Below are 17,795 nucleotides of genomic sequence, written 5' to 3'. Positions count from 1 at the left end.
ATGGGAAAATAATGTTACTGATTTCATAGAGAGGTTATGAGGATTAAATGAGTAATTGCACATAAGGCACTTAGTGGAGTGCTTCACAAATAAGTAATAGGTAAATGTTTTTCATTCATTCCTTCAGCAATTATATTTTGAATATCTTTTATGGGCCAGTCCCTGTGTTGGGTGTTGAAAATGTGGTAAAACATTCCTTCATTTTTATAAGAACACTTAAGAGGGGAAAACCATGCACCTAACATGGATTATGTGTCACTGATAGATACCAATAATCTATGGAATGTTTTTATATATATAGCAAATTCTTGGTTATTTACATAGAATATCAAAAGGCTGTATGTCAGTTAGTTCTAATCAAGAATTTCCTTTTGACATCTAAATGGCTCCTACTCTCAAGTTTGTAATGCAGTTCCACTACATTATTGTGTGTGTGTGTGTGTCTGTTTGCGTGTGTCTGTGAGGAAGATTAGCCCTGAGCTAACGTCGGTGTCCATCTTCCTTTATTTTGTATATGGAATGCAGCCACAGCATGGCTTGATGAGCGGTGTGTAGGTCCACACCCGGGATCCAAACCTGTGAACCCTGGGCCACCGAAGCAGAGTGGACAAACCTAACCACTACGCCACTGGGCTGGCCCTACATTATTATTATTTTTTTTTTTAATTTTTTGTTTATTACAGTAACATTGGTTTATAACATTGCAAAAATTTCAGGTGTACATCATTGTACTTCTATTTCTGCATGGACTACATCATGTTCACCACCAAAATACTAATTACAACCCATCACCACACACATGTACCGAATTATCCCTTTCACCCTCCTCCCTCCCCCCTTCCCCTCTGGTAACCACCAATCCAATCTCGGTCCCTATGTGTTTGTTTATTGTTGTTATTATCTACTACTTAATGAAGGAAATCATACGGTATTTGGCCTTCTCCCTCTGACTTATTTCACTTTGCATTATACCCTCAATGTCCATCCATGTTGTCACAAATGGCTGGATTTCGTCGTTTCTTATGGCTGAGTAGTATTCCATTGTGTATGTATACCACAGCTTCTTTATCCATTCGTCCCTTGATGGACACTTAGGTTGCTTCCAAGTCTTGGCTATTGTGAATAAGGCTGCAATGAACACAAGGGTGCATGTACCTTTGCAAATTGGTGTTTTCAAGTTCTTTGGATAAATACCCAACAGTGGAATAGCTGGATCATATGGTAGTTCTATCGTTGATTTTTTGAGGAATCTCCATACTGTTTTCCATAGTGGCTGCACCAGTTTGCACTCCCACCAGCAGTGTATGAGAGTTCCCTTCTCTCCACATCCTCTCCAACACATGTTGTTTCCTGTCTTGTTAATTATAGCCATTCTGACGGGCGTGAGGTGATATCTCATTGTAGTTTTGATTTGCATTTCCCTGATAGTTAGTGATTTTGAACATCTTTTCATGTGTCTGTTGGCCATCTGTATATCTTCTTTGGAGAAATGTCTGTTCAGGTCTTTTGCCCATATTTTAATTGGGTTGGTAGTTTTTTTGTTGTTGAGATGCATGAGTTCTTTATATATTTTGGAGATTAAGCCCTTATCAGATGTATGGTTTGCAAATATCTTCTCCCAATTGTTAGGTTGTCTTTTCGTTTTGTTGATGGTTTCCTTTGCTGTGCAGAAGCTTTTTAGTTTGATGTAGTCCCATTTGTTTATTTTTTCTATTGTTTCTCTTGCCCGGTCAGATGTGGTGTTTGAAAAGATGTTGCTAAGACCGATGTCGAAGAGCGTACTGCCTATGTTTTCTTCTAGAACTTTCACAGTTTCAGGTCTTATATTCAAGTCTTTAATCCATTTGGAGTTAATTTTTGTGTATGGTGTAAGGTAAGGATCTACTTTCATTTTTTTGCATATGGCTATCCAGTTTTCCCAACACCATTTGTTGAAGAGACTTTCTTTTCCCCATTGTATGTTCTTGGCTCCTTTGTCAAAGATTAGCTGTCCATAGATGTGTGGGTTTATTTCTGGGCTTTTGATTCTATTCCATTGATCTGTGTGTCTGTTTTTGTGCCAGTACCATGCTGTTTTGGTTACTATAGCTTTGTAGTGTATTTTGAAATCAGGGAGTGTGATACCTCCAGCTTTGTTCTTTTTTCTCAGGATTCCTTTAGCTATTCGGGGTCTTTTGTTGTTCCATATGAATTTTAGGATTCTTTGTTCTATTTCTGTGAAAAACGTTGTTGGAACTTTGATAGGGATTGCATTGAATCTATAGATGGCTTTAGGAAGTATGGACATCTTAACTATGTTAATTCTTCCAATCCAAGAGCACGGAATATCTTTCCATTTCTTTGTGTCTTCTTCAATTTCTTTCAGAAATGTTTTATAGTTTTCGGTGTACAGATCTTTCACCTCTTTGGTTAAGTTTATTCCTAGGTATTTTATTCTTTTTGTTGCAATTGTAAATGGGATGGTATTCTTAATTTCTCTTTCTGCTACTTCGTTGTTAGTGTACAGAAATGCAACTGATTTTTGTATGTTGATTTTGTATCCTGCAACTTTACCATATTCGTTTATTACTTCTAAAAGTTTTCTGGTGGATTCTTTAGGGTTTTCTATATATAAAATCATGTCGTCTGCAAATAGTGACAGTTTCACTTCTTCCTTTCCAATTTGGATCCCTTTTATTTCTTTCTCTTGCCTGATTGCTCTGGCTAGGACTTCCAATACTATGTTAAATAGGAGTGGTGACAGTGGGCATCCTTGTCTGGTTCCTGTTCTTAGAGGGATAGCTTTCAGTTTTTCACCATTGAGGATGATATTAGCTGTGGGTTTGTCATATATGGTCTTTATTATGTTGAGGTACTTTCCTTGTATACCCATTTTATTCAGAGTTTTTATCATAAATGGATGCTGGATCTTGTCAAATGCTTTCTCTGCATCTATTGAGATGATCATGTGATTTTTGTTCTTCATTTTATTAATGTGGTGTATTACGTTGATTGATTTGCGAATGTTAAACCATCCCTGCATCCCTGGAATAAATCCCACTTGATCATGGTGTATAATCTTTTTAACGTATTGTTGTATGCGATTTGCTAGTATTTTGTTGAGGATTTTCGCATCGATGTTCATCAGTGATATTGGCCTGTAATTTTCATTTTTTGTGTTGTCCTTGTCTGGTTTTGGTATCAGGGTAATGTCAGCTTCGTAGAATGAGTTAGGGAGCTTCCCCCCCTCCTCAATTTTTTGGAAGAGTTTGAGAAGGATAGGTATTAAGTCTTCTTTGAATGTTTGGTAGAATTCACCAGGGAAGCCGTCTGGTCCTGGACTTTTATTTTTGGGGAGGTTTGTGATTACTGTTTCGATCTCCTTACTGGTGATTGGTCTATTCAAATTCTCTACTTCTTCTTGATCCAGTTTTGGAAGGTTGTATGATTCTAAGAATTTATCCATTTCTTCCAGATTGTCGAATTGGTTGGCATATAGCTTTTCATAGTATTCTCTTATAATCTTTTGTATTTCTGAGGTGTCTGTTGTAACCTCTCCTCTTTCATTTCTGATTTTACTTATTTGTGCCTTCTCTCTTTTTTTCTTGGTGAGTCTAGCTAAAGGTTTGTCTATTTTGTTGATCTTTTCAAAGAACCAGCTCTTGGTTTTATTAATTTTTTCTATTGTTTTTTTGGTCTCTATTTCATTTATTTCTGCTCTGATTTTTATTATTTCCTTTCTTCTACTGATTTTGGGCTTTGTTTGTTCTTCTTTTTCCAGTTCCTTTAGGTGCATTGTTAGATTGTTTATTTGAGATTTTTCTTGTTTGTTGAGATAGGCCTGTATCGCTATAAACTTCCCTCTTAGAACCGCTTTTGCTGTATCCCATAAATTCTGGCATGTCGTATTTTCATTTTCATTTGTCTCCAGGTATTTTTTGATTTCTTCTTTGATTTCTTCGTTAACCCTGTCGTTGTTCAGTAGCATTTTGTTTAATCTCCATGTATTTGTGGCTTTTCTGATTTTCTTCCTATAGTTGATTTCTAGGTTCATACCGTTGTGGTCAGAAAAGATGCTTGGTATTATTTCAATCTTCTTAAATTTATGGAGACTTGTTTTGTGGCCTAATATGTGATCAATCCTGGAGAATGTTCCATGTGCATTTGAAAAGAACGTGTATTCTTCGGTTTTTGGATGGAATGCTCTGTACATATCTACTAGGTCCATCTGTTCTAGTGTGTCGTTTAAGGCCAATGTTTCCTTATTGATCTTCTGTTTGGATGATCTATCCGTTGGTGTAAGTGGAGTGTTAAAGTCCCCTACTATTATTGTGTTACTGTCTATTTCTGTTTTTATGTCTGTTAATAATTGCTTTATATATTTAGGTGCACCTACATTGGGTGCATAGATATTTACAAGTGTTATATCCTCTTGTTGGATTGTTCCCTTGATCATTATGTAATGCCCTTCTTTGTCTCTTTTTACAGTTTTTGTTTTAAAGTCTATTTTGTCTGATATGAGTACTGCTACCCCAGCTTTCTTTTCATTGCCATTTGCATGGAGTATCTTTTTCCATCCCTTCACTTTCAGTTTGTGAGTGTCTTTAGGTCTGAAGTGTGTCTCTTGTAAGCAGCATATATATGGGTCTTGTTTTTTTATCCAGTCAGCCACCCTATGCCTTTTAATTGGGGCATTTAGTCCATTGACGTTTAAAGTAGCTATTAATAAGTATGTACTTACTGCCATTTTTTAACTTTTTTTATTTTTTTCCTCAGTGTTTTAGTAGTCCTTCTCTGTTCCTTACTTCTTCTATACAGAATTGATGGTCACTTTAGTTTGACCTCTGTCTGAAAGCTGTACTCTTTAACTACCCTTCTCCCTCCTTTTATGTTTTTGATATCATATCTAATCTCTTTTTTGTGCATTTGTATCCATTACGTTCTAATCGTGGAAATAGATAATTTTTCCTATTTGTGGTCTTCTCTTTTCCCCTTAAATCAGTCCCTTTAACATTTCTTGTAACACTGGTTTCTTGGTGACAAACTCCTTTAATTTTTGCTTATCTGGGAAAATTTTGATCTCTCCTTCCATTTTGAATGATAACCTTGCTGGGTAGAGTATTCTTGGCTGTAAGTTTTTTCCTTTTAGCACTTTAAATATATCGTGCCATTCTCTTCTAGCCTGTAAGGTTTCTGCTGAGAAGTCAGCTGATAGCCTTATGGGGTTTCCTTTGTATGTAACTTGACATTCTCTTGCGGCTTTTAGGATTCTCTCTTTATCTTTAATTCTGGACATTTTGATTATGATGTGTCTTGGTGTGGGCCTCTTTGGGTTTATCTTGTTTGGGGCTCTCTGTGCCTCCTGTACCTGGATGTCTGTTTCCTTCCTTAGGTTAGGGAAGTTTTCATCTATTATTTCTTGAAATAGATTCTCTGCCCCCTTGTCTCACTCTTCTCCTTCCGGGACACCTATAACACGGATGTTAGTGCTCTTGATGTTGTCCCAGAGGTCCCTTAGACTGTCCTCACTCTTTTTAATTCTTTTCTCTTTTACCTGTTCACCTTGGGTAATTTCTTCTCGTCTTTCTTCCAGCTCACTGATCCGTTCTTCTGTATCCTCTACTCTGCTTTTGAGTCCCTCTAATGAATTTTTCATTTCCAGTATTGTATTCTTCATTTCTGATTGGTTCTTTTTTATATCTTCCATTTCTTTGTTGACATTCTCACTGAGTTCATCTATTCTTCTCCCCAGATCAGTGAGCATCCTTAACACTCTTAGTTTGAACTCTCTGTCAGGTAGCTTGCTCATTTCTCTTTCACTTAGTTCCTTTTCTGGGGTTTTGTCCTGTTCCCTTACTTGGAATGTATTCTTTTGCCTCCTCATTTTGCCTCTTTCCCTGTGCTTGTGTCTACGTATTAGGTAGGTCAGCTACGTCTCCTGCTCTTGGATGGGTGACCTTATGTAAGTGATGCCTTAGGAGGCTTCCAGTGTGCTTCCCTCAGTTCTCAATGTTCCAGGGGTGACCCCTATGTGGGCTATGTGTGTCCTTCTGTTGTGGCCTGTTTGCTCTCCCTGTAGGCACCCAGAGAGGCTGAGTTATGCTCCTGGCCAGCTGTTGTAATGCTCAGCTGCTTGTAGTTGTTGTGGGCCCTTCAGTCTCTTTATCAGGTGTGGGGAGCCCCAGCACAGTTGGCTGTAAGTTCTAATACCACATTTGTGTTGCAGTATTTCTTTTAAGTGAGTAGGCCCCCAGTGTGGCACGTTGTTAGGCTCAGGGCCTTAGAATTGCTGTAAACCTCTAGCCTATTAGGTCTCTTGTCAGCTCTCTGAGGATTGCAGCTGGGTGGGGCTGGCCTCAGGCACAGGAGCACCCAGTTGTTTCAGGCTTTGGAAGGTGGGGCAAATCTCCTATGTGGGTCTTTGAGAAGCACAAGTCTTCTGCAGCTGACAAGCCCTGTTGCCCACAGGTCCACACACACAGTCAACACAGTCCTGCCCCGTGTGAGTGCCCCGACCTCCCCAAGCGGACCCAGTCTCTCCACGGCGGGAACCCCACACACTCCGCCACCACCCCACACTCTCCACCTGCTCCTTGTGCACACCCTGCCCCGCTCAAGTCGGCTCAGTTGCCAGGCTGCAGAGAATCCAGTCACCAATCTATGCAGGCCCACACGTTGCCTGAGGGCTTGTTGTTGGGTGGGGCCAGTCTCTAGGGTGGGCTGCCTGCCCTGGCTGAGCTGGATTAAATCGTTGCTCTAGCGGGTGGAGCAGACCCTGGGCTAGCAGGTCTCAGGGAAAACTCCAATGGCGTCTGTGTCAGCACGCTCACACCAGGCCACAACAATGGCCGCCGCCAATGTCCCAGTCCCTGGAGAGGTCTCACCCCTCACCGAGATGCACTCAGGGCCTATTAGGTGAGTCTCTTGTCACCGAAGCACTGTGCACCTTTCTTTCTGGTGATTTTAGGATGCTTTCTGGAACGGGTGAGTTTGCGCGCGGGCCCTTTAAGAGCCAGTTTTAGTTTCTTCGTGAACCGGGTTTTCTGGGGGTGCTCCCCAGTGTTTTAGTAGCAGGCACAGTCAGATATTATGCCACTGGTGTCGATTGTGCTGAGTCCACAAAATGCCCACAGCGGGGCCTCCCCGGCTCAGGGCCCCGCGCCTCCAGGGAGGCTGCGTAACTGTGAGCTGCTCCCGGCGGCCGTGAAGCTGGCGGCTTGTGAAGGCGGCGTTTTTCCTCTCCAGAAGGGAGTCTCTGCCTCTTCTACCCCAGTTAGGATTGTCCATTGTTGCAGGAGTTCCTCTTATCCAGTTTTCAGTTCTGTCTCAGGGGTAATTTTTCCACGAGTAGTTGTAAATTGGCTGTGCCCACGGGAGGAGGTGAGTTCAGAGTCTGCCTACGCCGCCATCTTGACTCCGCCCTAAAAACCTGGCCCTACATTATTTTTTGAACTAAAGAATTGAGATTTTAGTGTGAACATAGGAGCTAGGAAGGACATAAAATTTCAAAATAAAGAATGAGTCAGTTTGGTTTTGATAAAAATAGTTTTTTAATTTTTTTTTCTGAATGCTTAATTCATCAGATTATATTAAAATGACAAGATCATAAATATTAGAGTTGGAAATTATTTTTGTGATCAACAAACTTTTCCTGAAGGCTGTCTATTTTGGACAGCCTTAAGTACTAGAGAGAATTCATCATTAAAATTGAAATCTTTCCTGAAACTATCACCTGTGGTCCTTAGTTTGCCTTTCTTTCTTTTTTTTTTTTAATTTTATTTTTTATTTTTTTTATTTTTTTATTTTTTATTTATTGCAGTAACATTGGTTTATAACATTGTATAAATTTCAGGTGTACATCATTATACTTCTATTTCTGCATAGATTACATCATGTTCACCACCCAAATACTAATTACAACCCATCAAGACATATCCTGTAGTGCCTCACTGTTTGAAAAGTGCTCTTTGTGATTATGTCGAGCCTGGAGAGAAATTTGAATTCATTGAATTGGTCCTCATCACAGAGTTTTAAGCTTTCTCTCTTACAGTTACCCCTTTCTGTGTAGCCTTATCCACGTTGATTGTTTTTAGCAGATAGGTAAGCCACCGTGCTTTTCTGTCTCTCAGTTGGGTACTGTTAACTGGTAAATTTTCTCTTTGGTCATCCTAGAGAACTGGCTATAACAGGTCAGCGATGTTGAAAAGAGTGAGATAATTTCTGTTACTTGGAGCACTGTACTTCTGTTGATGCTGTATAAAATTGCATTGACTCTTTGGGCAGGCAAATCAAGCTACTGTGATGTATGGTTACAATCCACCCCCACCCCCGCCAATCCCTTTACAATTCACTTTTGTTAGAGTTAAGACAGTGTTTTAATATAAGATATTTTTAAACTGTGATAACTCATTTTTAAATAGAATTTTTTTTCTCATTCCTGTTTTCTTTGTAAAAGGCAATAAGGTTATTTTGGCCTGGCTTCTTTGTGAAACTATGCTGGCTCCTAGTCACCAGTACTCCTTTTTGCACACCTAGGAACCAGCTGTTTAGGAATCAGTTCTAGAATTTGTCCGAATATCTACATTAAGCTCATATGTCTTCTAGCATCTGTCATTTAACTTTGATTTCCATGGTGCTTCAGCGATCTCATTAATACAGTTAAGTATGCAGGAATCTAGGTAACCTAGACAAATGGTAGGTGTGTTTGTAATAACTCTTTATCAGTTTTGCTTATCCCCTCTTAGTCATCCACGTTTCTTCTATTTTTTAAGTACGAAAATAATTGTCCTTGGCAGAGGCAGGTTAAATAGGAGTTAAATAGTTCTGCTTTCTTTTTATTGACAAAATCAGTAATATTGAGTATTTATTATGTGGCAGACCTTGTGCAAAATATTTACTATACATCTCAGGTTTAACAGTCAGTAATGCTTTGAAGCAGCTCCATTTTGCAAATTAGAATTCTAAGACTTAGGAAGATTAAATAGCTTTCCCAAGGTCACAGCCAGTAAATGCTGGAGCTGGAGCTCATACCCATACCTGCAAGACTCTTAAAGCCCATTTTGTGCCTTTCAAGAAGTGGAAAGATCTTTTATATAGGGATGGGTAAGGTTTGCGCACTTAATTCATTTCACCTTATTGAAAGTCTGCCAATCTTATCAGTTGGTGTTCTTCCGCGTTAGGCTCTTTTCCCTGCTAACTGCTTGCTACTCTTAGGAGATCTGGATCTTATTGATATAAAGTCTTTTGGGTCTATTCATCACAAAGCCTTTGCTTCATGTCTATTACTGACTTGTTTTAATTATTAACTGAGTTACTGGTATGAAAATCATCTCCTTGTTATTAAAGTATACACACAAGCTTTGGAGTTTGACTTGGTTTAAATCTTGGCTTTACCACTTCCTGGATGTGTGACCTTAGCCATTTACTTAATTTCTCTCTGCTTTGGTTTTCTTATTTGTAAAATGAGTATAGTAATGCCTTTCTCCTAAGGTAATTGTGAGAATTATGTGATTTTGATAACACATGTAAAATATTTAGAATATTGCCTGGCTCATAATGTTTAGTAATTGTAACCTGTTACTAACTGATTATTGATGATTAATTTCTATCAATAATCTATTTGTTTTAAGTGAAACACCAGTCGATAAAATACTAATAATCATTTTATTGTTAGATTTATTTTTCCCTATGAGAACTTTCCATTATATTTTAGATTGTGTTGTCCTTTAGTCTTCAGGCCATGGGCTTATACTAAGCACTACTGCTACTATTAATAAATACTGTGTGTCAATCGCTGTTCAGAACACCTACTAATCTCACATTGTAGGAATTCATCTTATTGATTACTGTTACTGTGAACTTTTAAATTAATTGACTGTTCAACCATGCATGTTACCTCTTTATTTTTATGAAAATATTAAAGGAGAGAGTAGTACAAGAGCTGGTTATTCCATTAGAGGTTGTTTGATGTACTCTTCACATTGAGGAAAATTAGCTAGTGCTGGACACTAGGTTCTCTGTATTAGGTAGTGCTGGAGACTAGGTTCTCTTTGTGTCCTCTGTTACCAACCAGATTCTTATTGGATACATGTTCCCATTGTTGCTTTCTCTGACTAATGAGATACTCTGTTTGGGAACCATCTTAAGACATTGAGAATTTGTCAGGGGATTCTACTTTGAGGTGTCCAGATCATTGAGGTCTTTATCTCTGTCTTGTTGATGGTTTTGTCATCTATGTCAGGAAATTATTTTCCTGTTAACAAAGGTTAACAGGATCACTTCCTCTGTAATAACCTCAGGTTGAGGTGATATTGTTTGATGTGACTGAAGGAACTCCTGGAGGCTAGACCTTTGGGGTGCCTTGACCTGAAGGTCATCAGTTGTTGTATGTGGACGTTAGTGAATCTTCAGACTCCAGGAGTTTCAGATGTACAGTTAGACTGTGTGAGCTTTATTATTCGTGTAAGGGTAAAGGAAATGATTTGTAAGAAATTTGATAGCGCTATTATATAATTTTGTGGTTTTTGCAAACTCACTAGTGTGGTTTATGTATTTTTTCTTTGAAATAAAGAAAATATAAACAAAAAGAATGGTTTTTAAGCTCCCTTCTGTATTTTTTTAGGTGGTATTAAAGATAATAAAACATTATCAAGAAGAAGGACAAGGAACTGAGGTGGTTCAAGGAGTGCTTTTAGGCCTGGTTGTAGAAGATCGGCTTGAAATTACCAATTGCTTTCCTTTCCCCCAGCACACAGAAGATGATGCTGACTTTGACGAAGGTAAGGATACTCATCTCAAATGTGCCTTTGCAGTGCACACAAATGGTTAATACAATTCTCACAGTAACCTTTGATAATCTGTTACAGGGAGTCTATCAGGCTAAACTAGTTCATTTGATTTCTGAGTTTCTTGAAAAAATTATACAGATTCTCTGAAATGAGGATTTATGTGAAAAATTTTATTAGTTTGGCCTTTACTTATTTGGAATTCGTGATTGAGATTTTAGTATTTTTGATGAGCTGTGCTGATGTTACCTTTCTCGTTATGAAATCAGCTTGCCAGATAACTTACATTATAATGGACAGGAAACATGATGATGTTTCCAACACCCACTTCTTTCTATAGTATTTAACTTAAACAGTGTTTGAGAGATGATTTGAACTGTCTACTTCAGACAGAAGACTCTTTTGAAGTGTTTCAGGAGCATTTTATTTTTGTGCTACAGGTGTAATTGCTTTGTTAGCAAAGGCCAATAGTAGTTGACAGCTCACATCAAAGGCCGAGGTCAGCATCCTAAAAGATTTACAAAAATTTTAGTTGAAAATGATTTCTTGCTTGTCCAAATTCTCAGGGCTCATTTTCTATGTAACTTTTATTTTTTTTATTGTGTTAAAAACACATACCATCTTAACCATTTTTAAGTGTATAGTACAGTCAAGTCATGTTAACTATATGCACATTGTTGTGCAAACTTTTTTTTTTTTTTTAAAGATTTTATTTATTTATTTTTCCCCCAAAGCCCCAGTAGATAGTTGTCTGTCATAGCTGCACATCCTTCTAGTTGCTGTATGTGGGACGCGGCCTCAGCATGGCCGGAGGAGCAGTGCGTCGGTTCACACCCGGGATCCGAACCCGGGCCGCCGGCAGCCGAGCGCACGTACTTAACCGTTAAGCCACGGGGCCGGCCCTGTTGTGCAAACTTTTTTATCTTGCAAAAACTGAAACTCTGTATATCCATTGACCAACTCCTCACTTTTTTTGCCTCCCCAGCCCCTGGCAGCCACCATTTTACTATCTGTTTCTGAGTGTTTGACTGTTTTAGATACCTCATTTATAAGTAGAATCATGCAGTGTTTGTCTTTTTGTGACTGGCTTGTTTCTTGTTGTTAAGTCTTGTTTTGTGACTTAGCTTAATGTCCTTGAGATTCATCCATGTTGTAGCAAATGACAGGATTTCCTTTTTTAAGGCTGAATAATATTACGTTGTATTTATGTACCACATTTTCTTTATCCCTTTATCTGTTGATGGATATTTAGATTGTTTCCACCTCTTGGTTATTGTGAATAATGCTTCAAATATCTCTTTAAGATCTTGTTTTCAGTTCTCTTGGATATATACCCCAAAGTGGGATTTGCTGGATCATATGGTAATTCTGTATTTAATTTTTTGAAGAACTTGTATACTGTTGTTCATAGTGGCAGCAGCGTTTCACATTCCCATCAATAGTGCACAAGTGTTTCAATTTCTCCACGTCCTCACCAACTCTTGTATTTTCTCTTTTTGATAGTGGCCCTCCTAATGGGTGTGAGGTGACATCTCATTGTTGTGTTGACTTGCATTTCCCCGATAATTAGTGATGTTGAGCATCTTTTCATATGCTTGTTGGCCATTTTTATGTCTTTTTGGAGCAATGTTTATTCCAGTCCTTTGCACGTTTTTTAGGTTTTTTTTTTGTTGTTGAAGGAGTTCTTTATATATTCTGTATTTTAACCCCTTATCATGTATATGGTTTGTAAATATTTTCTCCCATTCTGTAGGTTACCTTTCACTCTGTTGATTATTTTCTTGGCTATGCAGAATCTTCTTAGTTTGATGTAATCCAGCTTGTCGGTTCTTGCTTTTGGTGTAATATCCAAGAAATCATTGCTAAGACCAATGTTATAAAGTATCTTCCCTATATTTTCTCCTAGGAATTTTATGCCAGTACTGTACTGTTTTGATTACTGTTGCTTTGTAATATGTTAGGAAATTAAGAAGTGTGAGGCCTCTAGCTTTGTTTCTTTCTCAAGACTATTTTGGCTATTTAGGGTCCTTTGAGGTTTCATATAAGCTTTAAGATGCTTTTTTCTATTTTTGCAAAAAATGGCATTAGGATTTTGATAGAGATTACATTGAATCTTTAGATTGCTTTGAGTAGTATAGACAGTTTAGCAATGTTAAGTCTTCCAATCCATGAACGCGGGATCTTTCCATTTATTTGTGTCGTCTTTACTTTCAGCAGTGTTTTGTAGTTTTCAGTGTACAGGTGTTTCACCTCCTTGGTTAAATTTATTTCTATGTATTTTATTCTTCTCCTTCCTGTTGTAAATGAGCTTGTTTTTTAAATTTTCTTTTCTCATTCCTTTTCTATGTAACTTTTAACTGATCACTTTAACTTTGATAAAATGTTACTTATTTCATTTGACTTCACATTCACATGGTACCTTGAACGTATAGATACAAAGTATATTCTTGCTAAGGTTAGTCCCTTGATATTTGCAATTTGGTCTACAAAAGTCGTTTTTTTTATTAAAGTAATACCTCTAGACACTAACCAAGGCCATTTTATTCTAGGCCGTTGAGTATTTGCATTTTTAAAAACTTGTGCAGTGTGCTGTTTTTTTTTTTTTTTTTAAATTGACCAAGCTCTTCTTATTTCATCTGAACGACTGTAATATTTGTACCTCACACAGGTTTAGGGTTGGCATTTCTGTGCAGTCCATTCTGGCAGCATTAGGATAATCTCTGTTCCTCTATTTACCAGCATATCTGGAGATGCTTAATTATATTTCAGTAATAACTATTTTTAGAGCTAGAAGACAAGGGGAGAAAACAAGGGATTGTTAACACAGTTTCTTTGGTTTATAAGTGAGGAGCCTGAGGTTCACTTGAAGTGACTTATTCAGTTACTGGGTTAGCAGCATAATTGGGAGTAGAATTCATTCTTGAACAGTTTATATTGTCATGCAGTTTTCTCAGGTAATTAATTTTGCTTTATAAAATTCTTAATTTAGAATATGAGCAAAAAATAATGCTCAGTGCAATTATGATAAGTAAAGCAAAATGTATTACTAATTTTATTTCTTGATCGTTGGATGCTAACTTCTCTTATGGCTTGAGGTAATTGACCATATGCTATTTCATTAACATATACTTTAAGAAGCTCATTAAGAAATGTTTTAACAACACTGAGATAAGGAGAAACTTCAGTTTAGCATTAAATAATAAAAAATTGCTGGGCATTGTGTGCTGTGTACCATATGTACATTGCCTGTAGTCATCATTACTCTGTACAGTTGAAGGTTTTCAGTCCCATTTTCCAGATTAGGAAACTGATGTTCAGTAAGACAAATAACTTGTCCAAAATCATTTAACTGGAAATTGGAAGAGTAGAAATTGAAATCTGTGGCTGCCTGGTTCCAGATCCCTTGATTTTCCTGTTATATGGTGTTGCTTTTAATATTTTTGTTGTTGTTGTTGTTGTTGTTGAGGAATATTTGCCCTGAGCTAACATCTGTGCCAGTCTTCCTCTATTTTGTATGTGGGTTGCCACCATAACATGGCTGCCAATGAGTGGTGTAGGTCTGTGCCTGGGAACTGAACCCAGGCCACCAAAGTAGAGGGCGCTGAGCTTAACCACTAGGCCATGGGCCAGCCCCTGGTGTTGCTTTTAGACACTTAGTGAAGTGGAAGCCAGTGATTAAAGAGTGCTGAGTGGAGAGCATCATAATTCTGTATCTGAAATTGCTTTTTGGGTAAAACAACTAAATTCATTTTTCTTGGTTTACCTTTAGAACATTTTCTCTTTTTCTTATACATGTGAAAAATCTAAGATAATCCCCTGTATTTTTTCATAGCCTCGTGTGGTAGTTTTGAATTTTAGGTTCTCACCTAGTCCATTTATTTATCTGAATGGGCATTAGTATGTAGTCACCATTAGATTTTTATCAAAGCTAGATGAAAGCTAAATTTCCCCATTATCTAGGTATATCTTAGAATAGAGTGATCCTGCATGTTGATTATTTTAAATCGTGCTAAAGCCTCGTTGTTTTGCTTACTGCTTTTCTGTTATTTTATGCCTGTTAAACTAATATTTATTCAGGGAAAGATATTTTATTCTGCTTTCTACCTTCCATTTTACTTATGGAAGTAAAATACCAAATATTTCATAATTTTAATTACATGTTTTGAGTTGCTTAGGGGTTTTTGGCGGGGCGGGGCGGGGGGTGGTTTCCTTTGTTGTTGTTTTGGTGCCTGATGTAAAGTGGAGATTCCTAATCTGTGGTCCAAAACTGAAATGTTTTAAATCAGAGGTTGGCAAACTATGATTCCTGGGCCTGCTTTTGCATGTAAAGTTTTATGGAAATATTGTCTTGCCCATTTGTTTATGTATTTTCTGTGGCTGTGTTCCTGCTACAGTGGCATAGTTGAGTAGTTGTGGCAGAGACCATATGGGCACCAAGCCTGAATTTTTTACTGTTTGGCTCTTTAAGAAAGTTTGACCATACCTTTTTTATATATAACTTTTTCTTGTTATTTTTCCTCATAAGAGTGAAGAATAAGGCAGTAGGGGTTTTTTCCATCATAAATTGGTAACTTTGTTTGTTGTTTTTTTTTTAGATGCTGCTCTTAACATTGACTCTGAGTCTAGAATGTATTGTGGGCACTGTAATAAAAGTGCTGTTATTATTGGGTGTTTGTTTCACTGGTGCATCTGGAAAGTATCAGAATAGGTAGTTTTTGCTTTAATTTTAATGCATTTTTCCTTGGAAAAAACCCCCCCATATTGAATTATTGATGTTTAGGGGAACTGTCTGTAGATAATGGGAAGAAAGGCATTCAATTCATGGTTGTAGATTTGTGACCAGGTGTTGTGGAAAGGTAATGGTATGAGGCCAAAAAACTTGGTTGGGAATTTCTGCTCTATTCTTAGGATCTGTGTGACTGAATAAAACTTCACATCTGAACCAGTTTTTCTGACTCTGTAATATCTTTAATTTAGCACATTTTAGTTGCTCACTTACTGAGTGCTAGAAACTAGCTAAAGGATAATTTTTTTATGTGATTAATTTTTGGGTTAGTGCTACCTTGGATTATGTTACAATAGGGTGATTCAAAACCAAGAAAACTGGTGTGGCATGAAATATCTCTTGTTTGTTTTTCTCCATAAATTCACATTTTGGTTTTGCACATGTGATAACTTTCCTTTGAGTGGTTTATATCTTGATAAACTTTTATATTACAAAAATTACTTTCTAGTTGTAAGTAAGACAACTTGCTCATATTAAAGAATATATGCTTTTTTAAAAAATGGGTAGAAAAACTCATATTAAAATTCCCATTAGGGGGCACTATTATCAAGCTTAGGAGAACTGGAGACTAATTTGTTTTCTCAGACATGCAACCCGAGGCTTGCTAAAAGGGAAAAATATTTTCATCTGATAAGATTCAGATACTGTTTTATACAACTGAATTCCTTAAATATGTTATAAAGTGTACTGAATTAAACACAGATCCAATAACTCACTGTTTTGTTTTTCAGCAGACTAAATCAATTTAATATTGCAGGTGATATAAGAAGCTTACTTTATTCTCCATCAGAGCCAAATCCATAATTTTCATATTTGGAGTGGACAGACTTTTTATTTTGCTCTAAGTCAGTCACAAAGGATGATCCTTGGCCTTCAAAAAAGTTTCTTTCAAAAATGAAGCGTGAAGACTGTATTTGAGTGTAACTACTAAAATGCAGTTAGGGGAATGAAATGATGCCTAACTTACTCAGACAGTGTTAACGGGTGCAGCATGTAATTACTGAAGTAATTCCACACATCGAAGTGATATATACACACACATAGCTTTTAGCTTTTTTGTTTATTTCAGGTACTTGAAAGTTATTTTCTTTTTTATTATTTGGTGTTAGAGCAAGAAACACTACTATAAAGTGTTATGCACAATTATTTTGTTATTTAAGCTCCCAAAAGAAAAGCAGTGGTGTAGAGTCTTAGACTTTTCAAAGGCTAAAATTTGAATTGGCAAAAATGTAATGAAAATAAAATGTATTCAGAGTAGTTTTTCACAGCATAGGTGTTATTTTTGTATCACCGGGTTCAGAGAGAGTAGGTGTGTATAGTTATATTATTTGCAATGTTTTCTCCATAAGTAAGTCATAGTTTATGTTGGAGAAAACTCTGCTTAATTACTTGCTTCTCGAAGTCTCACTTTCCTTCTCTTTCTTCTTAGTTTGCCTGCAGCTTCCACCCAGGGCAAAACTGCTTGAAACCTAGCCGATGATTACTGTTTTGGCTTTGTATTGCTTTTGAGTTCAGGGAAGAGTTGAGTCAGGATAGAGAAAGCTTTTTGGATTTTTTAGACAGATGGGAACATTTTGTAAAAAGACATGATGTTTACTTATTTTGTATTATTTTCTCTCTGTATGAATAGTCAGTGATCATTGTGATCTGTTCGACAGATTCATTTTTTTTAAAAATCCTATTTCTTTTATTGTATTTTTTTTAAAGAGCTCTCTTGGTAGACATATTGGAAATATATATAGATGGTTTTAGAGTGTGTTTTGAAACCTATTGGAGAAGTAGGAGCGTATTTACTTTGTGATCTCAGATCATTAAGAGGAGGTATGATAAATGTTTCAAATATGTATCTCCGGAAAAAAAAAAGTTCTCAGTAATTCATTTCAGCATTTATCCAGCAAATTACATTGAGTGGGTGGTGAAAAAGATACCAAGATGGAAATCCTGGTTACTGCTTTGAAAGATTTTAAGTGGGAGAGACAAGTGTGTAAATAAAGAATTGTCAAACAGAGGAATTGATATAAGTCTAGAGTGAGGAAGGAAAAAAATGATAAGAACACAGATATAAGCTACTAATTCCTTTTGGAGGGTGACTGCACAGGGGAGACGAAGTTTGATTTTGTAGGTGGATGTCAGTTGCAATTTTAAGTAACTTTTAAGGAAGTTGTATCTTGTGAGTTTGTTCTAATTATTCACATTTCTCAGCCCTCATAAATAACACAAGCATCTCTAGAAATAAAGAAAAAACT

At 37.1% G+C, this 17,795-nt stretch overlaps 1 protein-coding gene across 1 annotated transcript in view; it reads left to right on the top strand.

Annotated features, from left to right (window-relative positions):
• EIF3H (eukaryotic translation initiation factor 3 subunit H) overlaps positions 1-17,795 on the top strand; it is a 102,811-nt gene that overhangs the window by 19,153 nt on the left and 65,863 nt on the right. The window contains exon 2 of the mRNA XM_058564819.1: positions 10,601-10,757. Coding sequence (XP_058420802.1) covers positions 10,601-10,757 — 157 coding nt within the window. The remainder of the gene's footprint in view (positions 1-10,600; positions 10,758-17,795) is intronic.

The sequence above is a fragment of the Diceros bicornis genome, chromosome 21 (assembly GCF_020826845.1).
Source record: "Diceros bicornis minor isolate mBicDic1 chromosome 21, mDicBic1.mat.cur, whole genome shotgun sequence".
NCBI classification, from domain to species: Eukaryota; Metazoa; Chordata; class Mammalia; order Perissodactyla; family Rhinocerotidae; genus Diceros; species Diceros bicornis.
Note: the sequence above shows the minus strand (reverse complement) of the source record. Positions and strands in the feature narration are given on the sequence as shown.